The sequence below is a fragment of the Neofelis nebulosa genome, chromosome 2, assembly GCF_028018385.1.
Source record: "Neofelis nebulosa isolate mNeoNeb1 chromosome 2, mNeoNeb1.pri, whole genome shotgun sequence".
In the NCBI taxonomy this organism is placed as follows: Eukaryota; Metazoa; Chordata; class Mammalia; order Carnivora; family Felidae; genus Neofelis; species Neofelis nebulosa.
The window spans coordinates 35,640,090-35,668,006 of record NC_080783.1 but is presented as its reverse complement, the minus strand read 5'-3'; the positions used below and the strand labels follow the sequence as shown (position 1 = coordinate 35,668,006).

The 27,917-nt window shown below is 41.3% G+C and overlaps 1 protein-coding gene across 6 annotated transcripts in view; it reads left to right on the top strand.

Annotated features, from left to right (window-relative positions):
* The first annotated feature begins 214 nt into the window (after nt 1-214).
* The window catches only part of SPATS2L (spermatogenesis associated serine rich 2 like), a 166,517-nt gene continuing 138,814 nt past the window's right edge, over nt 215-27,917 (top strand). The window contains exons 1-2 of one of the 6 annotated variants that reach the window (XM_058709901.1): nt 215-337; nt 22,871-22,920. Coding sequence is in view for 1 of the 6 variants with exons in the window: in XM_058709883.1 (XP_058565866.1) it covers nt 1,887-1,928; nt 22,871-22,920 (92 nt within the window). In the remaining 5 variants the exon portion in view is untranslated. Of the gene's footprint in view, nt 338-461; nt 550-614; nt 877-1,748; nt 1,929-22,870; nt 22,921-27,917 lie in introns of those variants that run through there. The other 5 variants (XM_058709892.1, XM_058709934.1, XM_058709883.1 and 2 more) reach the window with 5 other exon arrangements.

Below are 27,917 nucleotides of genomic sequence, written 5' to 3'. Positions count from 1 at the left end.
AACAAGAAGGAAAGGAAGGGGCGGGAACACTCGGGGTTAGCAGGGTTTCTAAGGACAGACCAGAGCCCCGGTACTTTTTGAGCGCCTAGTTAGTTCTTCAGGTCATTTCGAAATCTGCTATCTTTGTTTACATTTTGAGCTTGGCCCAGCACCAGAAAGCATTACTACCTTCTAAAAGGAGAAGCATCCTGCATTTGTAGATAGTGCTGGGGGGAGCAAAGTTCATTTTCCCTCGTGTGGGAGGACGACTCTCCTGCAACACGTGCGGGTTGTGACAAAATCTTTTGAATAGCAGGGGCAGTTTAAGTGAGGTGGAGGATTGGGGAGAGGCGAGGAGGTAGGTGTGGGGCAAGCAAGCAAAGTGCGGAAGCTGTACGGGGATTCTTCTAGAAAGTGGGGTGGGAAAAGGAGCTAGGGAGGGCGTGTGGAGGGAAGGCATCTGTGTCAGAACGTGCGTGTGAGCGGATACAAAACCCGAGAGAGGCGTGAGCAGCGCGCTGTGTGTGCGAGCGGGAGCGAGGGGCGCCGGCTCGGGGTGTGTGCGCCTGGGTGAGTGACACTGAGGGGCGGGCTGGCCGGTCGGCCGGCGGGCGGGAGCAGCCTGCGAGGGGCGGGAGTGTCCCTGCGTGGAGCGGGCCGATCCGGAGTTGTGTCAGTGAAGGAATCCAGTCCGGGGGCCGAGCTGGCTGCGCCCTCCGCCGCGAGCGCCGGCAGCGCGGGGCGAGCTCCGGACGGCGCGCGGCCCAGGCAGCGGCTCCCGCTCGGCCCGCCCTCCGTGCCGCAGGGGCCGCTACTGCCGCTGCGCCTCCCCCGGCGACCGCGCCCCCGGCCGCCGTCTCCCGGCCCGGGACAGAGCGACCAACGCTCGGCACAGAGGTAAGCCCGGGACTCGCGGCCGCCGCCGCCCGGGACCCCCCCTCCCCGCGCGCCGGGCCCGGACCGGGATGCGGGGCTCAGGCGGACGCGGCGGGGCCTGGGCGGCCGGGACGGAGGCTCGGCCCGGGCCGAGCGTTCCGCAGCCTGGGCCGCCCAGCCCCCGCCGCCTCTCGGGGCGCTGGGTGTGGCCCCCGCTCGGCGCCGACGCGGGCTGGCGGCACAGACCGGACGCGGAGGTCGCCGTCCTTCCTTTCTCAGGCCGGCGCGAGCGAACGAGCCGGCGGGCGGGAGGAGGTGCCGGGTCCGGCGCACATTTGCGCGCCCAGGGCGAGCGTGTGGCCGCCGCGCTCCGACGTGGACCCGCCCGCCCCGGATCTGAATCGGCCGCGGTCCCTCGCCGGCCCTCCCCGGCGCGAGCGCCCCCTTCCACTCACAGGGCGGAGTGAGACCCACGGCCACCCGCCGCCCTCCTCCCTCGCTCGGAGCCGCGGAGCTGCCCGCCTCAGCCGGGACCGGCCCACCCTCGACCGCGTCCCGGCGCCCGGCGGGAGCGGGATGCGGTGGCCGCGAAGTCGTCGCGATGGCAGGCGGGGTGACGCGGGCAGACGCCGGGCGACCCGGCCGCGGGACAGAGCGGTCGCGCCGCCGCGTCCGGGCTTGTGGACCCGGAGTCCGCAGGCGGCGGCCGGGGCTCGGATCCGGCGGCGGCGGCGGCGGCGGACTGAAGCCCAAGGCGTCAGTTGTTTCAGAAACGCAGAGAGCGTTCTTCGCGCTCTCAGCACCCTAGACTTTGCGTGTCTCAGAAGATCGGCCCTGCTCGCTCGCACCGTGTTGGGTTGTTAATACTTACTGCAGACGTAGGAGGTGAAGGGCTGAGACTTCACCTGGACCGAGATGCTACGGAGGCTTCACATCTTCGCAAGCGGAGGCTTCCCGTTCTTGGGGGGTTGGGGTGTGTGTGTTTGTGAACTTCGTGAGCTTTCAGTTCCCAGCAGTCCTGGTTTCAGCGGATGTCAAGGTTTTGGAGACCTGACGCTGTAAAGATTCTTTCGGTACAGCATTTTCTTTTCAGTGTATTACAGAATCTGTAGCTTGAGAACTAGTGAAAAACCTTGAACTTCAAACACAGCCTCTTTCTTTACGTGAAATGTTATATGTAATATTTTTCACTTATTTAAAAAAAATTAAATGTTATGTTAACTTTACTAATCCTCTCAAAAGTAAAAAAAAAAAAAAGACTCACATTTTAGAACCTATGCAGAGGAAAAGGCTTATTCCAGTATTTGAAAGAGTATGGTCGTGTGACCTTTATGACATGGTTTTAGTTGGTCTTAGAGGAACAATTCATTGCCATTCTGATTGATTTTATTTTCTGGAGATTAAGCAGATGTGCAATATGGCAGGGAAAAAAGAGGACAGGAAGTCAGAAATTGCTTCATTCTGAAAAAGAAAATATTCAAGTAGCAAATCCAATTATTGTGAAAGATTCTCTGAAAATAAAGACTAAGGTTGCCTTCTGGATAAAGTATTTCATTGGCTTTATAAAACTGTATCATTAAACCAGAAAGCAGTGTGTTGCATGCATGGGGGCAGTTTTAACAAGTAACTGTACTGTTAAATAATATCTGTGTATGTTAATATTTATTGGATCTTTAACTTGGGCAAAATCAACTTTGGGAATGATTTTCTATTTAAACAAAGCAAACATTGCTGCAATCTCTAATTAGTGTTTTGGATTAAACTCAAGCTTTGTTAAAACCTATTTTATGAAGGAATAGAATGTAAAATATATCAAATTCTGTATCTGTGTGGCTTTACACACACACACACACACACACACACACACACACGACTAGCCCCAAAGATAATTTGCATAAAAATACAAATGACTTAAATGCAAAGAATATTTAAGAGCATAGTAAAAACTCAACATCTGGGAAAGGAGTAATATACTCCTTTTTTCTTTCTTTAATCCCTGCCTCTGAAAATATTAAATTATTTCCTAAGGATCAATTAGTTTAACGTACTAATTTAGACAGTCGAGACTCCTTTTGTATTTACGTTGTTTTAGGGAGCTCCCTAGTGAAAGTCTTAAATTGATTTGCTTCTGTGTCCCCACTGGTTTTCAAGTGGCCATTGTGGGGATGGGTATCTATGGGCTTGTGAAGCTGTTCCACCACCTCATGATGATCAGGGAAAGAAAATGCTTAGGCCACACCATTGCAGTCTTTGAAGTGCTGCCAGTCGGAAGCATCTCCTAGATCAATTTTGCTGTGCAGATAGAAATACCATAAGAAGTTAAGCTTTAGAGATGTCTCATTTTTGGTTCTAAGTTTTATCAGTTTCTCAGTCTGTGATCATAGAATGGTCCTGTCATTAACAATGAATTTTCACTTATGGCATATGTGTGAAAGGCGCCTTGGTGGTCTTTATTCTATTTTCTTTACATAATTTGAATCAGCATCTCATGATGTGAGCTAGGACAAGAACTTTTGGTTACAGTTTTGATAAAATGGAAGAAGTTGAGGTTGCTGGTAGTAAGATCCAGGCTGCCGCCACCTGTCTGGCCACATGATAAAAGTGGAGCGGGTTTTGTATGCAGTAGAAAGATATTGCCTGCTCACTGCCCTGTCCTGTTCTGTAGACCCTTTCCTGACTGTGATAATTATATCATATGTCTGTTACAATTTTTGTGCGCAGAATAGCCGCTTTTATAAGCGTGGCACAGGACATGAGGGAAGATACATAATATGGAAAGACTTAAGTGATGGAGGCTGTTTATTGATTTTTGAATGATTGTGCATAATTCAGCTAATCAATTCATTCCATCACTGTTATGCCTTAGAGTGTAATCACACAATTAAAATATGATTTTCATGACACAAACAGTTAAAGACCAAGTACACATAATTATAGAGGAAAAACAAACCTTTCTTTTTTCTTTCCTTTTTTTGAAGTAGTCTGCTATGAAGGTGTTATTTCCTTGACACATCAAAATGGCTAATTTGGAGTTGTGATGCTTGTTATGTAAATAGGCCATATGCCATATTTCTCCAGTTTATTCGTTCAGTGTTGTAATGGATAGGATCCCCTAAGTACCATAGCTAAGAATAATAGTCTGTGAAGATGTGTTTCTCTCTACTATTTATGTCATTTCCATTATTGTTTAACAGCTAGTATTTTTATTTTCTAATAAAAAATTCTTAAATGTGGGGTGCCTGGCTGGTTCAGTCAGAGGAACATGTGACTTTTGATCTCAGGGTTGTGAGTTTGAGCCCCACGTTGGGTTTAGAGATTACTTAAATAAATAAAAACTTCAAAAATGTTTTTCTTAAATATGATGGTGTTACCTATTTGTATAGCATGCAAATTTTTGTCTCTTGTATAGACACAAACTCTGTTCCCATTTATGCATGCAAATTTTTGTCTGTAGTGTAGACACAAACTCTGTTCCCATTTATGCACCTGTTTAATAGACTTTTCATGGCGGATGTCCTGCTGTCAGACTAAAGGCTGCATGCCTGATACAAAGTTTTTGTATTCTTTGCTAAACCTATTCTTTTCACAATGAGAAGATGTTCCTTGATACTCGGCATTCTCTTTGTCACCTGGACTTGAGACCCAGGGACCATCCTCTGGCTCCTCCATCTTTCATACTGTGCATCAAGTTCTGTTAACTTTTCCTTTTTAATAGTGTCTCTGAACCGGTCCCCATATCTCCTCTGCATTCCTCACTCTCCTGGATAGCCCAGGCCATCTCTGTTCTAGGATGATTAGAGTGAGCTGTACCTTGGTCTCTCACTAATTGAGTTCTCCCCACTCTGTGTGCTCCCACCACATCAGCCTTCCTAAACTCTTCTCCTTAGAACTCCTCTCCAAGGATTGTCTCGCTGGAAGGCGTGTTGACCTCAGGTTTATCTGATTCTAAAGCCAGTACTCTTTCCACTAGTTCATATACTTTCCATGCCCTTGCCTTTAGTTCCACCTCTCAACCTGGTTTGAATGTACTTTACAGTCTTGCCCAAATTTGGTTTACCAAGTTTATTTTCTAGTCCTTTCCAACATGAACCTTCTATTCCTGGTAATCGGATCTCACTGCCCTTCTAAGATGACTTTGTACCCTTTTGTTCATGCTCTGCTTTTTAGAACATTTTTTTTCCTTTTTCCTCTAACCTAACAACCATCTCCCAGTTAAAGTCAGCCTGATCATGTTACTCACTGGTTTCTTCTTCTTCTGCCCTTTTGTCCACACCATCCCTTTAGACCATCAGGTAATCTCCGGTACTCTTGTATGCTTAATTCTTGCTTTTCCAACTAGACTGAAAGTTCCTTGAGGGCACTGTTCTAACTTGCATGCTATCCTTTAACTGTCTATGGGCCTTGGCATAGGAAGCTCTTGATAAGTATACCAGTGGAGTCAATAAGCCATAAGGGTGAATTTTTTCTAAATAGTGGGCTTTGATATTGCCTGTGTACTGCTCACCATTGTGTCCCCAGAGCCTAGCTTGCAGCTTGACACCTAGTCATGACCTCAATAAATATTTGTTAACATAGAAATTAATGTTGACATTGGATAAAAGGGAGAGGCATTTGAAGGAGGCATCTGTCAAGGAGTTTTTCCCACTTTTCTTCTGTGGTTCTAATCAGCCTCTCCATTCATCAGCTGTGAGATTCTGAGGCCTCGGCATTTTCCAGTCTTGAGATAATGATGGAGGCTGGCAGTTGTGAGTTGGAATTAAGGAGGCTGTCGTTATTTTAAGGTGGAGTGATGGGTCCCAGTAGTGAGCAAAAAATAAAAGTATTCAGGCTTTATGCCAGTATTTTATACATAAAACAATTAGGCTAGAGTTCTCATTTAAATAAAAGTTCAGCTAATCGGCCATAAAATCCCAGACTGTATCACAGGACTGCCCAACCTTTTTCATTTTAAAACTTCCTTGTAAATTAAAAAAAATCATCTGGGGATTCAAGCAGGGATGAAAGGTAAGGTAGGGAAGAGTTGGCACCCATCATACTGTGTTCAGGACAAAATTAAATTCTTCAAACTTCCAATAAGACTCACCTTGTACAAGACACTGTTTTTTGCCAGGAAGGAGTTTATAGTCTAACAGGAGAAATGACAAATGTATCCCAGAAACAAAGGTCTAAGAGAGCTCAGAAGGGAAAATTTCCTTTCCTGGGATATGGTGGGGATCTTGAGTTGTTTATTGCAAGAGTTCAGTAGCTATCATTGGGAGTACAGGGGTAAGGGAATGGTGGCTGGGTGTGGGGGTAGGGAAGGGCAGGCCTATTCTAGAGTTCTGAGTCCAGTATCAGTATTCTTTTACCCTGCCACTGCTCCTAAGCTGAAATCCCACCAGAGCTCTCCTGGGCATTGGTGGGCTGCAGCGTTCAATAATGAAACTTAAAGCATCTACAGATCCCTGCAATAATTACTTTTGGTGCCAAGTGCTGAACTGACCATGACATAAAGCACAAAATAAATCTTGTAAGCAGTATAACCAGTGCATTCCTGGGTAGCATCCAACTTGCTCAGAATGCTCAAAAAGGTCTCCTGCATTATGGAGACACAGCTGAAGGTTGAAACTTTGATAGTGCTCTACATACAGGGAGGGGTCTGCCCTGATTGTGATCTCAAGTAGCCAGCCATCTGTGAGACGCTGCCCAGTGCATCCAGCAGAGCTCAATGAATGAGTAAACATACTGTTATACAGAACCCTAGTTCTGATTCTGTAGAAGTATTCCCATGAGCTGTAAAATTTGGACCAATGGGTTTACATTTCAGGGAAGACAGATTTGGGGTCAGTGTAAGAAAGGTGGTCCTATTATGAGATTATGCTATTTCATGAGGTGGCTAAGCCCCACATGACTAAATGTATTCAAGCACATGCTATAATACGTAGTGTCTCATTTAAATACATGCCCTATCTCTTTTTTTCCTCAAAACAGTGCTCTGAAGTGCATACTTTTATTACCCCTGCCTTACTGAAGAGCAATATTGAAGCCTAGAAAGGTTGAGTAGTGAGTTAGGTGTAGAGCAGATGTCACCCCTGCGTTTGAGGGCTGAGACTGAGTATGTATCGTGATGAAGAAAGGACACAAACGTCAGATGGCCATTAGGATTTTTTTTAAGTTTATTTATTTTGAGAGAGAGAGAGAGAGAGAGAACACGTGCACCAGCAAGCTGGGGAGGGACAGAGAGAGAGGGAGAGAAAATCTCAAGCAGGCTCCATACTGTCAGCATAGAGCCCGATGCAGGGCTTGATCCCACGAATCGGGAGATCATGACCTGAGCCAAAATCAAGAGTTGGACGCTCAACTGATTGACCCACCCAGGCATCCCCAGACGGCCATTAGGATTTTTAAGGACCCTTCCTAACAGTAGGATTGGTGGTTTAATTCTCCTTAGGGATCAAGATGTTGATTGTTGCAAAGCACAGATTCAGCAGCAGCAGAGCCCAATGCTAGAAATTCAGAACAAAGTGAATACAGTTATCACCATCATGATAGGTATCACTTATTGATTATCTCATTTAAACCTCAGGGTTATCTTGCAAGGTATAGATTATGTACCTTTTAAAAGAGGGAGACACCGAAGTCAGGAAAGTTACATAATTTGATTGAATCTGCATCGTTGATAAGTTGCAGGAGAGTCTGTTTGGTGTCTCACCCCCACAAGTCCGGGCTTTCTTACACCGCTCTTTCTTACACTGCTTTTTTTCTTACACCGCTCTGCCAGGTAATGCGTGGTGATACTGAAATGTTTACCTATCAGTTCAGCACAGACACTGACCAACCAGAGAGGCCACAAACTATAAACAACCGCTCTGGCTCTCCTGAGTAACCTGAGGTGATTTAGTTAGAGCCCAAAGGTATGCAAAAGACTTGGTAGTATACCAAGACCACAAATCTCGGGCTCCAGGGAACTAGTGACTTCTGTGCTCAGTATTTATCTGATTTTCTACATGATATGTAGGACTATTTTTAAAAAGCCTTCCTGTGTAATTTGGGGTGCATGGGTGGCTCAGTTGGTTAAATGTCAGACTTCGGCTCAGGTCATGATCTCTTGGCTCTTGACTTCGAGTCCCGCATCGGGCTCTATGCTGACAGGTCAGATCCTGGAACCTGCTTCGGATTCTGTGTCTCCCTCTGTCTCTCTGCCCCTCTCCCACTCACACCTGTCTCTCTCAAAAATAAATACATATTTTTAAAATTGTATTTCATTTCTATTTCTAAATAAAGAAAAATAGTTTTGCAATGGTAATGTTATATCTTCCTTATAAATGGCAGGTTTTTCCTCGCCACACCTTTCTTCCCTTTATTATCTTTAGTTGGAGACTGATCTCTCTGGACAACATCCCTTCTTGCTTCCTCAGGGACCTTGTTCCATTATCTCTCTTTTCTTCAGGGTCTCAACCAACCTTTTCTTTCAGCGCATTAACACGCGCAAGTCTTCTCATCTTTTATAAAAACAAGACAGGACGAGCAAAATCCCCTTGGCCCCTTCCCTCTTGGTCTGGTTGTGTTCCATCCCATTGCTGTTGTCAGAAGGACTTGTTCTTACACAGTAACTGCACATCCCTTTTTCCCCTTTCTCTCCAAACCCCCACAGTCCTGTCCTCTCACGATGACCACCTCTGACCTTCAAACTGGCAGATCCTTTGTCTAGGATTCTCTTCTGATTTTTGACCTGTGTGCATTTGTGATTACTCTCTGCTCTTTGAAACTTTGTCCACTTGTTTTCTGAGGCATTCCTCTCTCCTGCTTTCCATTTACAGCCTATTCCTAATGTATTTTCTCTCTCAGTCAATGAAACCCACTTCACCAGTTTTTAAATCTGGGAGTCGTTCTAGATTCCTCCCTCTTCCACAACCCCTACATTTCATTGATCACCAAGGCCTGGAGAAGCCATATCTCTCAATCTCATTGGAATCTGCCCTGACCTGTCAAGACCACCACCACCATTACTGCTTTGGTCTAGGCCCTCATCACTTCCCTTGAGGATTACTGCAGTGGCCTCATAACTGGCCTCTGCCTTCTGCTTGGCCTGCCTCCAATCCATTCCCCACACTGCTGCCTTTCTAAAAGGCAGATTTGGTCACGACTCTCTGCTGCTTAAAATCCTTCAGCAGAGTCAGAGAAGCAGTCTCCAGGATAAAATCTAAGCTTCCTAGCATGGCACAAAAGCTCCTTTGTGATCTGGGCTCTCCCTTCGTGTGTGTATCAAAGTCTTCTCTAACGATCCTGGTCCCTGCCCCTGCCCATGGCATCCTTACTAGAGGAAACGAGTTGTTACAGGAAAGAAATGAGAGGAAAGATGGGAACAGAGAAGAGATTATAGAACTATGCTAGCCAGTACTGTAGCCACTAGCTGCATGTGGCTGTGGAGCACTTGAAATAATGTGAGATGTTTTGTGAGAGTAAAATACACCACAGTTCAAAGACTGTATATGAGAAAAAGATGTAAAGTATCTCATTAAAAGATTTAAATATTGGTTACTTAATGAAACAGTAATATTTTGGATATAGTAGTTTAAATAAAATATATTATTAAAATTAACTTCACATATTTATCTTTACCTTTTTTTTAACATGGCTACTAGAAACGTTTAAATTGCCCGTGTGGCTCTTATTATAGTTCTGTTGGACAGCATTGTTACAGAACATCTCCTCATTCCCAGGAGATACATCCTGTATGAGCCAACCCCATGAGCTTGTTGAATGATTAAGTCAACCCTACAGATATAGAGAAGCAGCAATTGCTCAGTTTCTTAAATCCAGAGATACAAAGTGCTTTAGATAAGATTCGGAATCAAAGAAACAGATTGTGAAAGCTACAGCCAGGAGTCATGCACACAATGTGCACAGTGCTGAAATCATGATTAAAGCACATCTGTCTCCCTAGCCTACCCAGTCGCTGTCAGGAGTGAGAAGCAGGGATACTTGTGTAGTAGAGGGAAGATTTGAGATAAACTGTAGGAGCCGGGGAAGGGCAGGTCGAGTCACATTCCTGAGAAGCCTTCAACTTGTGTGGCACCAGGTGGAGCACCGGGAGCCTTGCCCAGGTCTCTGAGATGCCCCATCCTGCCACTGATCCCTTCCGGTGGGCCAAGGCCCAGCTTCCCCACTGTCTAGCTCTGGAATTCTGAACAAACTAATGAACCAGTAGGTCTTGAGCCTTAACAATATGTGTGCTATAGAGTCATTGTGCATCAAACAAAGTGATGTGCCAAACAACTGTTGGTAAAGCACTTAAGATACTAAGAGCAGCAGTCTGTGGATCAGTTGGCCCAAAAGGCTAAGGGCATGAGGGTGGTCAGAAAGACCCAGAAGATAATATACGGTGTCCTAGGAGATACACAAAGCTTTATGTTTTCACAGTGGAAAAGCCAACCAGTGATAGAAACCAGAGCTTATCGAGTTGGAGCAAGAGGGAGATACCTGGAGGTGAGGGGAAGAAACCATAACTATCATGATAAAGGTTCAGCAGGATCGGATTCCAGCGAAGTCTGATAGGCAGAGTGACTCAGTGCCTTCTCTCCTGGTCTTTTGCAGATTGTTCTGTTAAGCCCTTCATTTCAGGGGAGAATCCCTTTGAGCAGTTGTTTTTATTTGTGTCTACTTATTAGGCATTAGTCTACAAACGGAGAAAGTTTCATGTGCTAAAAAGAAAAGTTTGAAAGTCATATATGTACAGAAAAGGGCCTGAGAAAAATGGCGACCAAGTCGATGTGGTTATTGTTCCCCCATCTGCAGGGTGTGGGACCAGTGTAGGCTCTTTGCAGGAGGGTTGCCACTCCCTTGCGTATGTACCTTAGGGACTCTCCATGGGATCAGCCCTGCAGTTTGCCTAGGAAGCCAGAGCTCAGCCTCATTCTTGGGTACCACATTTTCACTTTGTGCCCCAGATTTCACTTTGTCTCCTTCATTCCCAAGTCCCTGCTTTTCGTTTTCATGTAGGAATCCCAAGTTGCCTTCGGTAAGGGTCCCATCATGTACTTCCACGCTTTCTTAGGACAGTAGTCTTGCAGCTGAGCTACAAGCCTTAAAGGTAAGTCCCCTGCTGCTCCCTTCCAGGCTTCTTCAATACTGACACCTGCCAGCAATGGGCAGGAAACTCAGTTTGATAGATGTTTGAATAGCTTGCCTGGATACTGGCTGTTACCTGGTTCCAGACCCATGACACTGAGCACTGCTTATTAATGAGCTGCCCCACTGGCCTCTGGGTCCCATTTGTACCATATGTGCAACTTGGGAAGAGAAGAGGAAAGCAAAAATAGGGCTGTTTTTCCTAAATTATGCTACGTCCACTTCTTTGTCTCCTATGGGAAGGCTGGTCTCGTGTGTAGATGAGAAAGGTAGCCTTCGTGGTGTGATCTCAGACTCTGTACTACTGGAAAGGGCAGTTCAGATATCAACAGCTTCTCTTTTCCTGCTCTCTAATACGTGAAAGCCTACATTATACAAACTCTACTCCCTTTCCTAAGATCAATATGGTTTATCGGAAAAAAGAGGACAAATTTGTCACTTGAAAGACTTGGTTTTGACTTATGTAATTGACTGTCTATATTATTTAAATTATTTAATCTTCCTGAATCTCCATTTTCTTATATATGAAGTGAAATTAATAATACCCTCTTGTTTTGTTATGACTAAATAAAACAAGATATAAAGTGCCCAGCAGCAGGGCCTAAAATGCAAACGCTAGGGAAGTGGTAACATAAACTTGTTAGATGTGTGTTCTTTAGGTTGAATCATTTTATAGACCCTTACCCGAAACTGATAAGGAAGAGAAGAAGCAATCTGGGTCAAGGGGCCCAGATTTCACCCATGCAAGGGTGACAAAGGACCATAGGGAAGTTGCCTTCATGGTTTGCTTAAGGCCAGTCCTACCTAATGGTTTGCATTTGTGAAAATATTCATCTGGGATTATGAGTACAGCATGAAGGCATGGAAAAAAGGCTTGTTTACATCGTCTGCCAGGATAGCATAAGAATAAACAAAGCAAGTTTTTGAATCTCTGAATAGCCAGGTGCACTGCCATCAAAATAAACTTTTATTTCTATTCTTTGCTGATACATTACAAATAAAGGAAGTCACTAAAATACCCTGAAAAGGAAGATTCATATACAAATTAGACACTGGGGACAGATTTCACACTCATTTTGTTGGAGCCATTCTTTCCTTAACTGTGGATGTTTGGAAAGTTCTTTTGTTGTAGTCTTTGTTGCTTACAAGAAGGGAAGAAAAGCTTTAGTATACTAAGGAAAGAGTGGTTTTGATCGGAGGCAATATTGTTCTCAGTGTGGGCTGGTTGTAGTGATTTCTAATACATAGCTGAGAAAATGCGTTTATTGAAGAGCCGTAAACAGCAGTGAAATACTCTGATCTGACATACTGCCACTTCTGATCGATGAATGTTATTATAGGAATGTGGGCAGTCCTGTAATTTTTAAGGGAACAGTAGATGTTATGCTGGCTATTGTGGCTGCTAACATCCTGATCTAGAAGGTCTTTGTCCCTTCTATTTACTTCCCCTGTGAGGTCTGAATAGTGGACTGAATTCAGTGCACGCATGGGTCTCCCAGTGACTTCCTCAGCTCTTGATGCAATTAACCCCCCCCCCCCACTGTAATACGATAGCCTCAGTATAGTGTCATGTGAAAACTGTAAACTCTCAAGGAGAAAATGCAAATCAATTGCTCCCAAAATTAAAAATAAAGGCATTAAAAATATTATTTAGTGCTGGTTTGTGGCATTGAATATATAAAGTCGCTTATTGTTTTGATAGTCCCAGAGCAAGAACTGTTTCAGCTGCGATGGATGATATCAACTAAGGTTGCCATGACAACATTAATTTATAATTTCCAAACTTTGGTAGAATTTCACCTTCTGGACTCTTCCAGATTGCATTTAAATTTATAGTTATTTCTCATTTATTAAGGCAGGCATTTTTAGGTATTGCATCCATAAAGCCCTAGGACTATCTTCATGAAAGTTACTAATGTGAAATTAGAAGCGTAGAATGCACGTTGGAAGGGGATAGAGGGTGCTATGGTTTAATGTACCCCCACAAATGCAGTGTTCCTTTCCGTGGTATCCCAGTCAGCCAGCTGCCATTTGAACACTGCCAGGAGCGAGAACTTCACAATTTTGCTATGCTGAGGAATTTTGACAGTCATCACAATGCTTCTAGATCTGAAGCGCCTTTAGATTTGGACCTAGTCTCATGTGTGGTTGGACCAGTACTCATTATGAAGCACAGGCAGACAAAAATGTTGAAATCTGCTTCCCTGCAGCTTCCCCGTTTGTCTTTTGTCACCCTTTGGAGTGCCACAGAATAGACACCTTCTGTGTGGTAGCTCTTCAAATATTTGACCGTAGCTATTGGACCTCCTACTCAGAGTCTTCTCTTTTCAGGCATACGTGGTCCCAGCTCTCTGAACTGAAATCTCCCATCCTGTTAACACTCCTCTGGTCGCCCACTGCTCTGCCCATGCCATTTTAAAAGCGAGGATCTTCGACTCCACTCCCTCCTCCTGAGTTCTCTGAGCAGTAGGAAACTCCCTTGTTCAGGGCACCCTTCTTTTATTAATCTAGTCAAATATTGTATTGGCCTCCGTTTTAAACCTGGGCCAGCACATTGTTGGTTTGTCACTAAAGTCAAATAAAATTTCCAAGTCTTTTCTTAAACAACTACTACAAAGCCAAGTCTCCCTTACTCTGTGCTTGTGCAGTTAATCGTGTGAACCTGTGTAGATGATTTTACATTTGTCCTTGTTACATATTGTCTCTTTTGGTCAAATCATTTTTCTTCTCTAGCAAGACATTTTTGACTTCTAATTTTTAAATTCAATTTATTAGTGATACTTCTTTCACTTATTATTTATTACACATTTGAGAATTGTACTTTCTCATTGATAAAATGTTGACCAGGACAGGCCAAAGATAGAGACCTGTGACTTTCTACAGGAGACTTGGCATCAGTATGTGAATTTTGTTAGTTGTGTCTTTTCTTTTTTTTTTTCTTTTTTCTTTTCTTACTAGTTTGATAATCTTTCACTTGTGTTTCCTTTCTTCTCCCCAGGCTGTCTAAGAGGATAGAGTCAGGAAATATTCAGTCAAATGCCTAAGTAATGCTATCATTGTTGATCTTCTTATTGCCAATCTTAGAACCTCCATTTTGAAGTGAAACAAGATTAGTTTGGGGTTACTTTTAGATGGCATTTTTCTTTTGAAAAATTTACTAAAATCATATCTAAATGACCTTATTTTAAATTTAATTTAAAAAGAACAATTTGGTAGAATAAATTCTTGTCTCATCTGCACATTCAATTCATATGAACTTGTTTGGTTCAAAGGAATTGCTTTTTCGTACATCATTCAGTTCTCTTTATAGAATCATTGCTCTGAAAATGTACCAGTGGTGTGACAGGAAATCACTCCTTATGTGTCACTTCAACACATCATTATATTCACACCTTCTGGGGTAGACAGTAATCAGGCTGAGGCATGTCCAAACAGTGTGCTGGTGTCTACGTAAATGGCTCCATGACAGTGTCACTTAACATGACCATGACAGGGAATGCACTAACGGCATCATGTCACTAATGGATGTGTTTTCACTAAGTGGAAAATTCTGTATTACTTGAAAAGATTTTTCCCCCTCACACAAGCTCTTTCAGTTTTTGTATTAATATTGAATGTCTGTCAAATACACATACAGTGTTTCCCATACTACATTTGGTTGTATTCATATTCAAAATAGTTTTTCTTTTTAAGAGAGAGGGAGTGTGTGCACGCTCTTGTGCATGCAGTGGGGGGAGGGGCAAAGAGAGAGGGAGAGAGAGAACCTCAGCAGGGTCCACGCCTAATGCAGAGCCAGACCTGGGGCTCCATCACGCAACTGTGAGATTATGACCTGAGCCAAAGTCAAGAGTTGGATGCTTGACCAGCTAAGCCACCCAGGCGCCCCTCAAAATAGTTTTTTACATGCTCTTTACCTTGGACTCAGTGGAAAGAAAAAAAAAATTGAAGGAATACTAGCACTGAATCTATAAGTCAAATCTGGAAGTCTATGGCTTCATAAAAATACTTGTATTTATGTAATACTTCACATTTTACAAAGTACTCTCACGCATTTTCTTCTTTGAAATTTTTTTTCTGATTATAAAAACAATTCATACTCCTTGATTTTGGAAAAGATACTAAAATGGATAAAAATAATTAAAAGTCAGCTAAAATTTCACCACTCAGAGATTGTCATTGCTAGCAGCTGGTGTGTTTTCCTTCCAGATATGCATGTGTGTGTGGATCTGAGTATTCGTGCATGCATACATTTGTGTGTGTGTGTGTGTGTGTGTGTGTGTGTGTGTGTGTGTTTAAACTAGTCTCCTGGTGGAGCTAGGAAGTTTGTATTGAAGAATCAGTGTGACATAGTAGTTAAAAATGCTTTGGAATCAGACAGTTTGAGATTCCAGTACTGGCCATGCTACTTTATATAGTGACTATAAGTTGCCCAAACTATCAAAATTGTAGTCTCTCTTTCTATAAAATGGGGATAATAATAGTATGCATCTAGTTGGTTTATTGTAAGAATTAATAAGGTAATACATGTAAAGTACATAGCATGGTACGTGGCTCATAGTCAATGCTCAGTAAATGTGAGCTGTTATCATTATACAGACCTTCTTGTCTGTTTTCCTCACTTAAATTCTAGGAGAGCAGTTTCCCTTGTCATAAAATATTATTGGAAAAATATTTAGAATAACTGCATACATTTCAGTATATGAATATGCCTTAATGTGGTCATTTCCCTATGCTTAGACCATTTCAGTTCTTTGCTATCATAGGCGCACCAGCATTAATATCCTTTACGTTATTTTTTTGTGCATAGACAACAGATTCAAAATGAATCACTAATCACATTTTACAGGGAGGTGGGGAAAAAATGAGCAGTTCCTTCGTATATACTAAAATACCAGGTTGTATGCTAGGTTTTTGTATAGCAAAATTCTTGTCTGCCTCTTCCACAGCCCCTTTGAGGCAAATCTGTTATCCCCATTTTTCGGATGAGAAAGCTGTGAGGGGAGATAAGTAGTTTGCCCAAGGTCACAAAGACAGTGGTAGTAGAGATGGTATTTGAAGCCAGCTGTCTGATTTCAAAGCTTAAGCTTTTCCATTCTGGCATGCAGTTCATGCCTATCCTTTTAAGGCTGGCGGAATGAATAGTTACCATTGTGCTTTTTACAAACTGTCGCTTTGTACCACGTAAAAGATAGGACACTTGGCTGGAACTCTTGGCTTACTCAATATAGTACCTCTTGTGTGCGTATGTTCTTATATGTTTTGGAATCAAACCTCATTAACATAAGGTGTTAACTAAAGGAAATAAGACACTGATATGATTGATGAAAGCAAACCTCAGGGAAGAAGACATTTATTTGGTCAATAATACAAAAGTCGTCCGTGTTTTAGTTGTATGGACTGGGCCAGAATTACTTCTCTCCCCAGGAAGCAGGGTATTTCACACAAATCCATATAGGAATTAACTGATAATAATAGCCAAAGTAAATTGATGGTGTCAAAAGGAATTGTAAGTTTCATTACTTGTATATTAAGGGTTGAAAGGAAAAATCTTTAGCTTTAGCTGTAAGATAATACATCAGGAAAGAGCTATAATATTTGCTAAAGGTATAAGTATAGGTACAGGGGAGACATAGAATATACTGGGATAAACCCCCACAGAATTATTTGGTGAACTGACAAGTTGTCTTTAAAAAGTCAACCATTCGGAACATTTATCTTGGCAGCTCTCAAATCTGACTTACAGCATGTAGTGTGGCAGTCAATTTTGTAGGAAAAATGCATAATTAATATGAAGATCAAGGTGTAGATATTGCCAGTCAGTACCTAACACAGTTTCTTAGAACAAAGGAACAATTGAAGTTGTCTTTTAATAGGGTAATCCTGGTTTGTCATTTTGTAGGTTTCAGTTCTTAGTAAAAATGAACAAAAAAAAAAAAATCCTGGTAGTAAAATTTCACATTGAAGAGGTACTTTGTTGCAGAGTTTATAACCAACTATTGTCTAGTCAAGGAAGCTATCTTTGGTTTTGAGCTCTTGAATTTTTATAGCCTTTGAGCTTACACATTCTTACCTTAGAATTGTCCCAGTTTCCCTTAAGTCATTTTAGTTCTTGCAAGGGATAAACAATGTTGCCCATAGCCCAATAACTAAAAAAAGTTTGAATCTTGACAGAACATGACTACCAATTTGACCTGATGAGAGTATATCCCCCATGGTGATATCTTAGCTGGGGCGGCCCAACAAGTTAAATCTGGGCTCTGTGTACAGCTAGTGAGGTTTTAACTGTGAACAGAGAATTGGGTATGAATCTGCAGATTGGAGTCAAGAGGTGGCTTCATTGCATAGTAGCTGTCTAATCCTGGGCACAGTGCTTTACTGTCTCTGATGCTTGACTCCTTGGGCTCTAAAACAGAGATGATGACTGTTGCACAGGCAAAGGGCATATGGAGGATTAGATGTATTGAGCAAACCATTTGGTTAACTCAAAAACGCTTTTATGATGAGTTTCCAAGTTATTAATTAATGGCCACAGGTCATCCCTCTCAAAGAGAAGCTGATTTACCTTTTAAAATGTTTTCAAATGGGTGCGCCTGGGTGGCTCAGTCGGTTAAGCATCTGACTTCGGCTCAGGTCATGATCTCACGGTTTGTGGGTTTGAGTCCCACTATCAGGCTCTGTGCTGACAGCTCAGAGCCTGGAACCTGCTTCATATTCTGTGTCTCCCTCTTTCTCTGCCCCTCCCCTGCTCATCCTCTGTTTCTCTCTCTCAAAAATAAGTAAACATTTAAAAAATAATAAAAAATAAAACAGTAAGACTTTGGGGCACCTGGGTGGCTTCGTCGGTTAAGTGTCCGACTTTGGCTCAGGTCATGATCTATGGTTCGTGGGTTCAAGCCCTGCATCAGGCTCTGTGCTGACAGCCAACTGAGCCACCCAGGTGCCCCACAAAACTTTTATATTTGATGCATTGTTGTAGCTTTTAATAAAAAAGACTCAAAGGAAAAAACTATCAGGTGGTAAAACATATTCCAAATAGATTGCTTTATAAAAAATTATAGGAAACTCTTTGATTATTAAAGTAATCATTGTTGCTGGAGGTGAAAAGAAAAGAGAACAAGAAATTAAGAATTTAGACACTGGATAGTGTCTATGCAAGCTTTTCAGTAGTCCCTCTTGGTTTTTCCCCCAGCCTTGGTTATGTCCTCATTAAAGGCACAGAAACTGCTTCTGAGTCTGGCTGTAAGAAAGTAACTCCCAATTCTGGAGCTGTGCCAACTCCCTTTCCCTGGGCTGCTGTGGGCCAACCTCTCTGCCTTTATTGCCTCCCAGTCATGGTGGTCCTTTCTCAGTCCTTTAGAAGGACAGAATTTGATCAGTAGCTGCCCTAGAGCGGAACGTCTGTAGGACTTTTATGAAGGTGTTTCAGGTAATTAATGATTGAAATGTCTCTGTGGCATTCCCCAGCGATGGGAGTGTGTGAGCTGGGTGCTGGACATTTTAGACAAGTCTCATGACCATTTAGCAATAGGGAGCCAACCGAAGGTCCACAGATGCCTGGACACCTTGAACATGCTAGCTGGCAATGGCTCAGCCTGCTTGCTGTACTCATTTTGAAGCAATTTCTAAAATCTATTTCTCAGGGCTCCTGGGTGGTCCAGTCAGTTCAGTGTCCGACTTCAGCTCAGGTCATGATCTCACAGTTCGTGTGTTCTAGCCCCACGTGGGGGTCTGTGCTGACAGCTCAGAGCCTGGAGCCTGCTTCGGATTCTCCCTCTCTCTCTGTCCCTCTCTCTCTCTGCCCCTCCCCCTGTCTTGGTCTCTTTTTTTCTCTCTCTCTCTCAAAAATAAACATTAAAGAAATTTAAATTTATTTCTTTTACACTGGGGATTATTTCGAATTTTCCTCATTTGCTTTGGTACCACATTTTATTCAGCTCATTTCTTCATCAGCTTTTTTTTGAGTGTCTACTCAGTACTAGGCACTGTGAGAGGGAATAAGAAGTAATCAGATAGTGAAAAGGAGAGAACATTATATAGCTTTGGTGGAAAGCAAGATATGCCTCCAGAGTTGGGAAAAGGGAGAAGTTAAATACATAATGATTTTCTTTTCTTTTTTTTTTTTTTGCTGTACTTTCTACAATAAATTATACTACATAAAAATCAATACCAATATTCATTTATGTAGCAAACCCCATTGTAATGAAAATTCATGTTATCTGTGACTGGGGCAAGCATCATTAGAACACAGTTCCATACAGTGGAAGACTTTGGACAGTCCCTTGGAGGGAGGTGAAATGGGACTTGACCTATATATCAAGCTGTTCATGGATTTGATATTTTTCATTTCCATGTGTCAACAAATACCTGACTTGATATTAAAGCCAGTTAAATCAATATTTCTTCCTGTAGTCAAGGTACAGCAACATATATCCAAAGGCAACATATCCCCAACAGCCATATTTTGTTGAGTACATATATTTTGTCATAAACCTAACTGATTGAACTACCTTCAGCTGAATAGGATGAAAATATCAACATAGCTAGCATTTAAAAAAAAGCCATAAAAAATATCTTGTCCCTCACCCCTCATTTAAGCAGTCCCATACTTTATTTTGCTCACTTTACTCATAAGGAATGACAAAATGGAAAAGATCTTGATTGTGATAGCTGTGGTTTCTCTGTGCTCCATTGGGTCCACCTTAACCCTTCTCTCAATTCCCATCCCAACCAGAGGATTTCTGAACATAGGATAGTGGCGTGTGCAAGTGAACCCAAGAGTTTTAGATTGTAAGACCCTAATAATTGTGATAGAAAGGAGGGTAGGATGTAAACCCGTTCCTACTTTTCTTCTGAACGTTTAGCTATCAGAAGATTTCTGAAAATTACCTGTTAAAAACTCTCAATGTTTCTATAAACAAATGGCTGAAATACAATTTATAAACACCAACAATTTATTTACTGTTATCAGGAAGGCCTTTCTTCCTTGTGTGCTCTGGATGGAAGAGTGATTATCATTCACTGGGCTCCTACTCTGTGCTAAGCAATTACAATATATCTCACCTTTAGTAGGCAACATGGTACTTCAAGGCATGTGTTATTATTTCCATTTTATGTACAAACTTGGTCTGCTGAGTAGCTCATCTGAGGGCACCAAACTAAAAAGGGATTTGAACCCAAGTTTGTGTGATCCCAAAGCCTTTTCACTTTTCATATCAGGCAATTTTCCATAACATATCATGAACTTGAAAAAACTTTTTTTTTTCAAAATGTTCAAGTAACACATGCTCATTATAGGAAGTTTGGAAAGTAGAGGGATTATAAAGAAAAAGGGAAAAAAAACACCATAATTCTTCACTCAGGAGTAATCACTACTAAATTTCTAATTTTTTTCTTTCCAAGCTTAAGAAAGCTATAATTTATATATCCAAGAGAGTATTGTTCCTCAGAGTTGTCATCTTTGACATTTATGCATGTACTCCAACAATGTTGTCATTGCTTAAAACATTTTTGGAATCTCTTTCAGGGCCAATTTAGGAACCAAATTCTCTGTAGAATGCCATGGACAGGTTACTTTACCTGAAAACCTATCAAAATGATACATTTTTTATATGTTATCTCATTTTTTTGCCACCTAAAATTATATGCTGAAAATATTTAACCATCCTGCAAAGCATACCATCATAGCTTTTTTTTTTAAGAACCACAAACATCTTGGGGCTCCTGGGTGGCTCAGTCATTTGAGTGTCTGACTCTTAATTTCAGCTCAGGTCATGATCTCACGGTCATGGGATCAAGCCCTGCATCAGGCTCCACACTGAGCGTGGACGCTGCTTAAGATTCTTTTGCTCTCTCCCTCTGCCCCTCTCCCCTGCTCATGCGTGTGCATACTCTCTCTCTCTAAATAATAATAATAATAATAATAATAATAATAATAATAATGGAACTGTAAACATCTTGTGTTGACTTCTGTTTTGGTGGGAGGTAGAATTTACCAAAATGCTACTTAAAGGTTGATGGACATTTTGAAGTATGTTTAAAAGTCTTTGCTAAAATTATATCTGTAAATATTTAATAGCTCATTTGACAACTCATATTATTCATTAAATTGTCTCCACAGCAGTGTTTACCTTTTTTAGTTCATAAATAAAGTCAGAAATTGTTTTTATCAAAAGTTTGAAAAGCACATTTTAAAATCAGTTTCTTTTCAATAGAAGTTTTATACTCAGAAGTTTTATACTCATTATTCCCCTCTGAGGAGTTTCTGTGAAAGCGAACATAGTTAAGTGTGATGAACTTATCTTTAAATAAAGTCAGTAGCACCTTGTGTCAAAATAAATGCTTCTTGAAGAAGCAGTCACATGTGCAAACATACATGGTATGCACACACATACATAAAAAAAAGATTGCTATCAAAGTGGCCATTAGTATACATTAATAAAGTCAAGAAAGTCAAGTAAAGTATCAACAGTTTTCATCTCTTTGGTTTATTGCATACAGCACTTACTTTTAGAAAACAAACCTAACCCTCAGCCCCATTTCACTGGTCTAGTTTCTGCCTTATTTTTCGTAGAGATTCTTATCTTCCCCATCATACTTAGCATGGCACCCTCTTGCCCAGTGTGGGACCCTGGATTTTGGATTGGTGCAAAATTCATTGGAGCCACTCCCAAGGTTCACATTGGGAAGAATGGGCATGTGCTGCTGTCCTCAGGGCTGCAATCTTCCCTGAGATTTCCATGATAGGACTGGATCATGCTCACAGAGCTAATTACAAAATGTTAAGCCAAGCTTTGTGTTAATATCCTGAGCACTGTTCACAGTGCCTGGCATTGTGTTCAGTCAATGTTTGTTGGATGAATGAAGGGTTATAATGTATTCTCTCAAAAATGGACTGTTGGGAGAAAATAAGTCAAATTGAAGGAGAGAATAGAATTGTAAATTAGAATCTCTGAGCTTAAGAACCTCTGGGCTAAGAACTCTGGGCTAAGAATCTCTGGGCTAAGAACTCATTTAAAGATGAAACCCAGTGAGGTCAGCTGACTTGGGGAAGGCCACCAAGAAAGCTAGTGCCAGAGCCAGACACGGCATCCAGTGTCCTGACACCACCCTCTCCTGTCCTTTCTATGCTTCCTTCTTGTCATTCCCCATTTGCTTCGTGAAGGTTTATCTGACTGCAGGGTCAATGACCAGAGCCCTTGAAGTCCCACATGGTACTTAACAGAGCATCAGGTACACAGGGATTTTCAGGGAACACTTGAAGAGATTGTTGACTTAGTGAGTGATTGGTTGGTTGACTTATGACCCTGGCACCTATCTCTGTGCCTAAGTGGTTACTAGCTAAATGGTGAGCTCCCTGGGGTCGGAGAGGAGAATATTATAACAGCAATAATAACAATAGATAACATTTACTTGTAATAAATTAGGCAGAATATCACTATCCAGCTTCAGAGGCCAGATGGTCCTATGTCCCCACCCCACCACTTGCCAGGGATACTTTTACGAAACATGATTTGACCTTTCAGTGCCTCACTTTCTACATCTGCAGAATGCCAGTGATAAGTGTTGAAGAGTTAGCTTATTTGAAGCCCTAGAGAAGTGGTAGGCACTGTCTAAACAAGCCTTAAATGTTAGCTTTTGTACTTGTTAAAATAGCACTGTTGTGTTTTGAATTCATGGTACGAATTACGGCAACTCTGTGAGGAGGGTACTGTTATTATCTCATCTTACAGTTGAGTAAACTGAGACACAGAGAGGTTGCTCTCCCTAGTAGCTCTTAAGTCACAGGTAAGGACCAGTTCCATGTCTGCTTGACTCCACATCCTGTGCTTGGATGTGGATGTGATGGAAATGGGTGGTGTGGCTGCTAAATATGAGATCTGACCTCCCAAATTTACTTTTTTCCTAGAGCATTCCGAAACGCAGGCTGCTTTCAGGAATATCTCTGTGGATAGTTGGGTAAGTAGAGATGTTCCTTCCCTTCTCCGTGTGCTCCTCCACTGCCCACCACCAGAGGCTTCTGCAGACTCCCAGAAGCCTCCTCACAGCCTTATCAGTCTCTCAGGATCTCAACACCGGTTCTTGTTTATAGATGTGTGCACTAAAGTCACTCATGATGGGGTGCGGGGGAGGGGAAGTGGACCCAAGGCACTCCTACCTCACCTGCATCCCCCTTCTCCACCTCCATTGGCATTTCTGTGGATCTCTTCAGAGTAGTTTCATGCATGTAAAATATTTCAACGCACCAAAGGGTATTTTATAGATGCCCTTGTGATGTAGAAAGGAACTATGGTTAAGAGTGGCGGGCTCTGGAGCCAGACTGCCTAGCTAGCCCTCCTTGCAGTGATCGCTATTTTTGCTGTTGTTGTTGTTGTTGTTGTTGTTGTTGTTGTTGTTGTTGAAGAACTTGCTCCAGTGACTCTAGAAGTCTGACTTGCAATCTTCAGTGCTGACTCAGTGTTGAGTTGGGGTGAAAGGACACAGGCTTCTGAGCCAGACCACGTGGCTTTGCATCCTGCTTCGGCTGCCTAGTGATGGTTATGTCTTTGTGTGTTACCTGCTTCTCTGAGTCTCAGTTTCCTCCTCTCTGAGATGGGGATAATTATATACATCTTGCAGAGTTGTTGGGATAGTTCTAGCTCATGTATGTAATGTGAGCTTATATATAAGATTGACACTTAATTAAATGGTAATTATTATGGTTATCAGTCACTGGTATTTTAATGGGTTCATGAAAAGTGTTTGCTGTACAGGAAGCATGTTGTTATTTTTGATTCATCATGCTTTACCTGAATTTTTATTTCCCCCCTGCCCCCCAGCAGTCTTGCTTGTTTAAGTTAATTTGCTTAGCAAGCTGTTGTGAAAAGATCATCACTGGTCCAGACAACTGTCAAATGATTGTAGATTCTAAACTGAGGTAGTCCAAATGAATGAGGTCTTATTGCACCTGAATATTTCCATGAATGTTAATCTGAACTTGATTCTTTTTCTATAACCCTGAAATTTCAGTATTAAGGTGACTGTAACTTTTTGAAAAGAGCCATTAACATTGGTGGGAGTTGGTGGTTTTCCATGAGTGGAATAGAATACTTTTACTTCCTCATATTTGAAATCTGAATCACCATGGAAAACACTTTGTTTATAGTTGTTCAAAGAGAATTATTATGGAAACTATTGGCTTTCTCTCTCTCTCACTCTGTTGCGCACACACACGCACGCACACATGCTCACACATACACACACTGCTTAGTTTTTCTTTGGGTTAGGCAACTGAAGAGTTACTATGTAAATTCTGGCAGCCTTCTCCCTATCAGACAAGCAAGGGCACAATCAATTACTGTTTTCTTGGAACATACCAAATAATCAGAAACTCTGATTATTTTGCTGGAAGGCAACAAACAGCTTGATGGAAAGATATACCAATTGAAAACAATTCTGATCATATTTTTGTCAGGAGAATGAGATGCCTCCAGCTGTCTGTCACTAATCATATTAGAGGTAGAAAGCAGGAATGTTTCGGCCTGCAAAAGATTACTCTAATCGCATGTTGGGACACTACTTTTACTGGCTGCTTATCCCAGAACAGTGCCATTGGACATCCATTCTGTAACTCGCCTTGCCAGTTGGTCGTAGTCTCAAACATATGTCACATGAGCACACTTAAGGAATTTTCTAATTACAGTTCACAGGCTTTTCTTTTATCTTTTTATGCTTGCTCTGCAGACATCAATGATTGAAATGATTTCTCCCTCAGTATAATCCTATTGCCAGCAGTTACAAAAGAGTAGGAAGATGGCAAATGAAGCCCACAATAACTGAAGAGGTGTCCGAATTCAATTAGGAAGAGGCTCTCCCATGTGGACACATAAGCCATATAAATCCATTTTAATTGTGAGCTTGTGGTACTTATCTGGTCGTGTTTATTTTGGATGCAAGTGCCAAAGCTGGATATAGACCAGAACTCCAGATCTTTGAGCTCTGATGACTAATTTGGGTATCCATTGAATCCCTTAATTCATTTCTTAATTACTTCTCCCAGAGTTAGAGTTGCTTGGTTACAGTCATTTTCACAAAATTTTCATAAATCAAAACAAGTGTACATAGATTTCCCCGCCCTCCTATTGGTTCACACATTTTGCTCTTGTCTTAGAGAACTACTCTTGGTGTTATCAAAATAATCACAAGGCCAACAGTGACAACAAAATGAACAAATGTATTGCCAAGCAGCATAGTAGGGTCTGGACTGAGACACCGGGAGGCTTGGTTTGGATGACTAACTCAACTACTTACAGCCATGGACATTGGTCAGGTTACTTTCCTCTCTGTGTCTCAGCTTCCTTTTGTAATTGGGACCTATTACATAGGGTTATGTACCTATCTCATAGAGTTGTTTTGAGGATTAAAATAGCATTGTATATGAACTAATATGCAGAAAGTGCCTGGCGCTACAGCAAATGTTAGTTACTGTGTTTATGATCAATAAGACAATGGGAGACTGATGAGCAGGACGATTTTGCTAGTGCCGCAATATTGTCATCTAAGCATGCCCCGTTTACGCACTCAATTTGGAGATCATTCATGATAGTTATGAAACATTGGAGATTCTAAAGTTGGAATTCATCTCTTACTTGTATTTGTATTCCTCAGTTTGACTATAGAATTAATATTTTTGGCTTTTCATGTTTGATCAATATGAGTGTTAACTTGAACCCTTTTGGTGCAAAATTGCTTTAAAATTTGAATGAACTTTTTGTAGATATAATGTTTGCCCTCATTAAAGTGAAAAATGTGATTATAATATATTAAAAAATATATATATGAGGGGGGTGGGTATTGAGGGAATTGGCCTCAATAAATTCATTGGAAATTTTCAAACTATTTTTTAACAGAGTTAAATGTATTTAATATTGTGGTTCAAACCTAACGAATGTGCAGGAGTGAAAATCCAGGGAAAGATAAATCTAGTACTTTAATGAGCTCTCATCATGGCTACGGAAGAATTAGTTGATATTAAAATTGATTGCCAAGAGATGCACTAGAATTACCTTCCCTTAGGTGTATTTCGTTTTTGGGTTTTGTTTATAAGCTGCAGTAATCTCTATTTTCTTTTCTTTTTTTTAAGTAGAAGTTTCAAAAAAATAAAATATAAGTTTCAGGTGTACAGTTTATAATTTGACATCTGTGTACACCACAAAGTGACCAACACAACAAGACTAGTTTACAGGTCATCACCATACAGTTGGCCCTCATCATCATTTCACCCACCGCAGTTTCCTTCCTCTCTGGTAACCACTTGTCTATTATCTGTATCTGGGAGTGCGTTTTTGGTCTGTTTTGTTTTTTTCTTCTGTTTTTTGTTTTGTTTTGTTTTGTTTTGTTTTGTTTTGTTTTTTTAGTTTCCACATATGAGTGAAGTCATATGACATTTCTCTTTCTCCATCTGACTTGTTTTGCTTAGCATCATAACCTCAAGGTCCATCCATGTTGTTGTGGATGGCAAGATTTCATTCTTTTTATGGCTGAATAGCATTCCATTGTGTAAATTGACCACATCTTTTTTTATCCATTCATTCGCAGACACATAAGTTGTTTTTATATCTTGACTATTGTAAATAATGCTGCAGTGAATATAAGGGTGCATATTATCTTTTTGAATTAATATTTATGTATTCTTTGGATAAATACCCAGAAGTGGAATAGCTGGGTCATATGATAGTTCTATTTAATTTTTTGAAGAACCTCCATGCTATTTTCTACGGTGGCTCTACCAATTTACAATCCTACCAACAGTATGCAAGCGTTCCCTTTTCTCTACATCCTCTCCAACACTTGTTGTTTTTTGTCTTTTTGATAATTACCATTCTAACAGGTATTAAGTGATATCTCATTGTGGTATTGAAATGCATTTCCCTGATAATTAGTGATATTGAGCATCTTTTCATGTACCTCTTGGCTATATGGATGTCTTTTTTTGGAGAAATCTCTATTCAGATCCCCATTTTATAATAGAGTTTGGTTTTTTCTTGTTGTTGAGTTATATAAGTTCATCGTGTATTTTGGATATTAACCCCTTATTGGATATATGGTTTGCAAATACCTTCTCCCACTCAGTATGTTGCCTTTTCGTTTAGACAATGGTTTCCTTTGCTGTGCAGAAGCTTTTTACTCTGATGTAGTCCCATTTATTTTTGCTTTTGTTTCCATTGCCTTTGGAGTCAGGTTCACAAAGGTGTCATGGAACTTACCACGTGTGTTTTCTTTTAGGATTTTATGGTTTCAGGTACTACATTCAAGTCTTTAATCCATTTTGAATTAATTTTTGTGTATGGTTTAAGACAGTAATCTGGTTTCACTCTTTTGAATGTGACTGTCCAGTTTTCCCAAAACCATTTATTGAAGAGACTGTCCTTTATTCATTGTATGTTCTTGGCTCCTTCGTCATAAATGAATTGTCTGTATATGTGCAGGTTTATTTCTGGTCTCTCGATTCTGTCCCATCTTTCTGTCTGTTTTTTGTACCAATGCCATACTGTTTTGATGACTGTAGTTTTTGTAGTATAGTTTGAAATCAGGGACTGTGATTAGGGTTTTTAACTATGTTAGGACTCAGCAGTTTCACTTGTGCACAGATGCATGTGCATGAATATATGTATTCTAGAGACATGTATACCCATGAGCATCCAGAGGCAGGTGTAATATGTCCCTAGTAGCATTGCTTGTATTCATCTCAAATTAGAAACATCCAAAATACCTCTCAGTAGCAGAATGGCTGAATAAACTGCAAATGTGATTGTAAGATAGAAAGCTACACATCAGTAAAAAAGAATAAACTAGAGCTATACACATTAACACAGATATATCTTACAGACAGGATGTTGAAAGGAAGAATATACAAAAGAATATATAACAATCTTATTCTATTTATATGAAGTGTGAAAACAGAAGAAACTAAACTC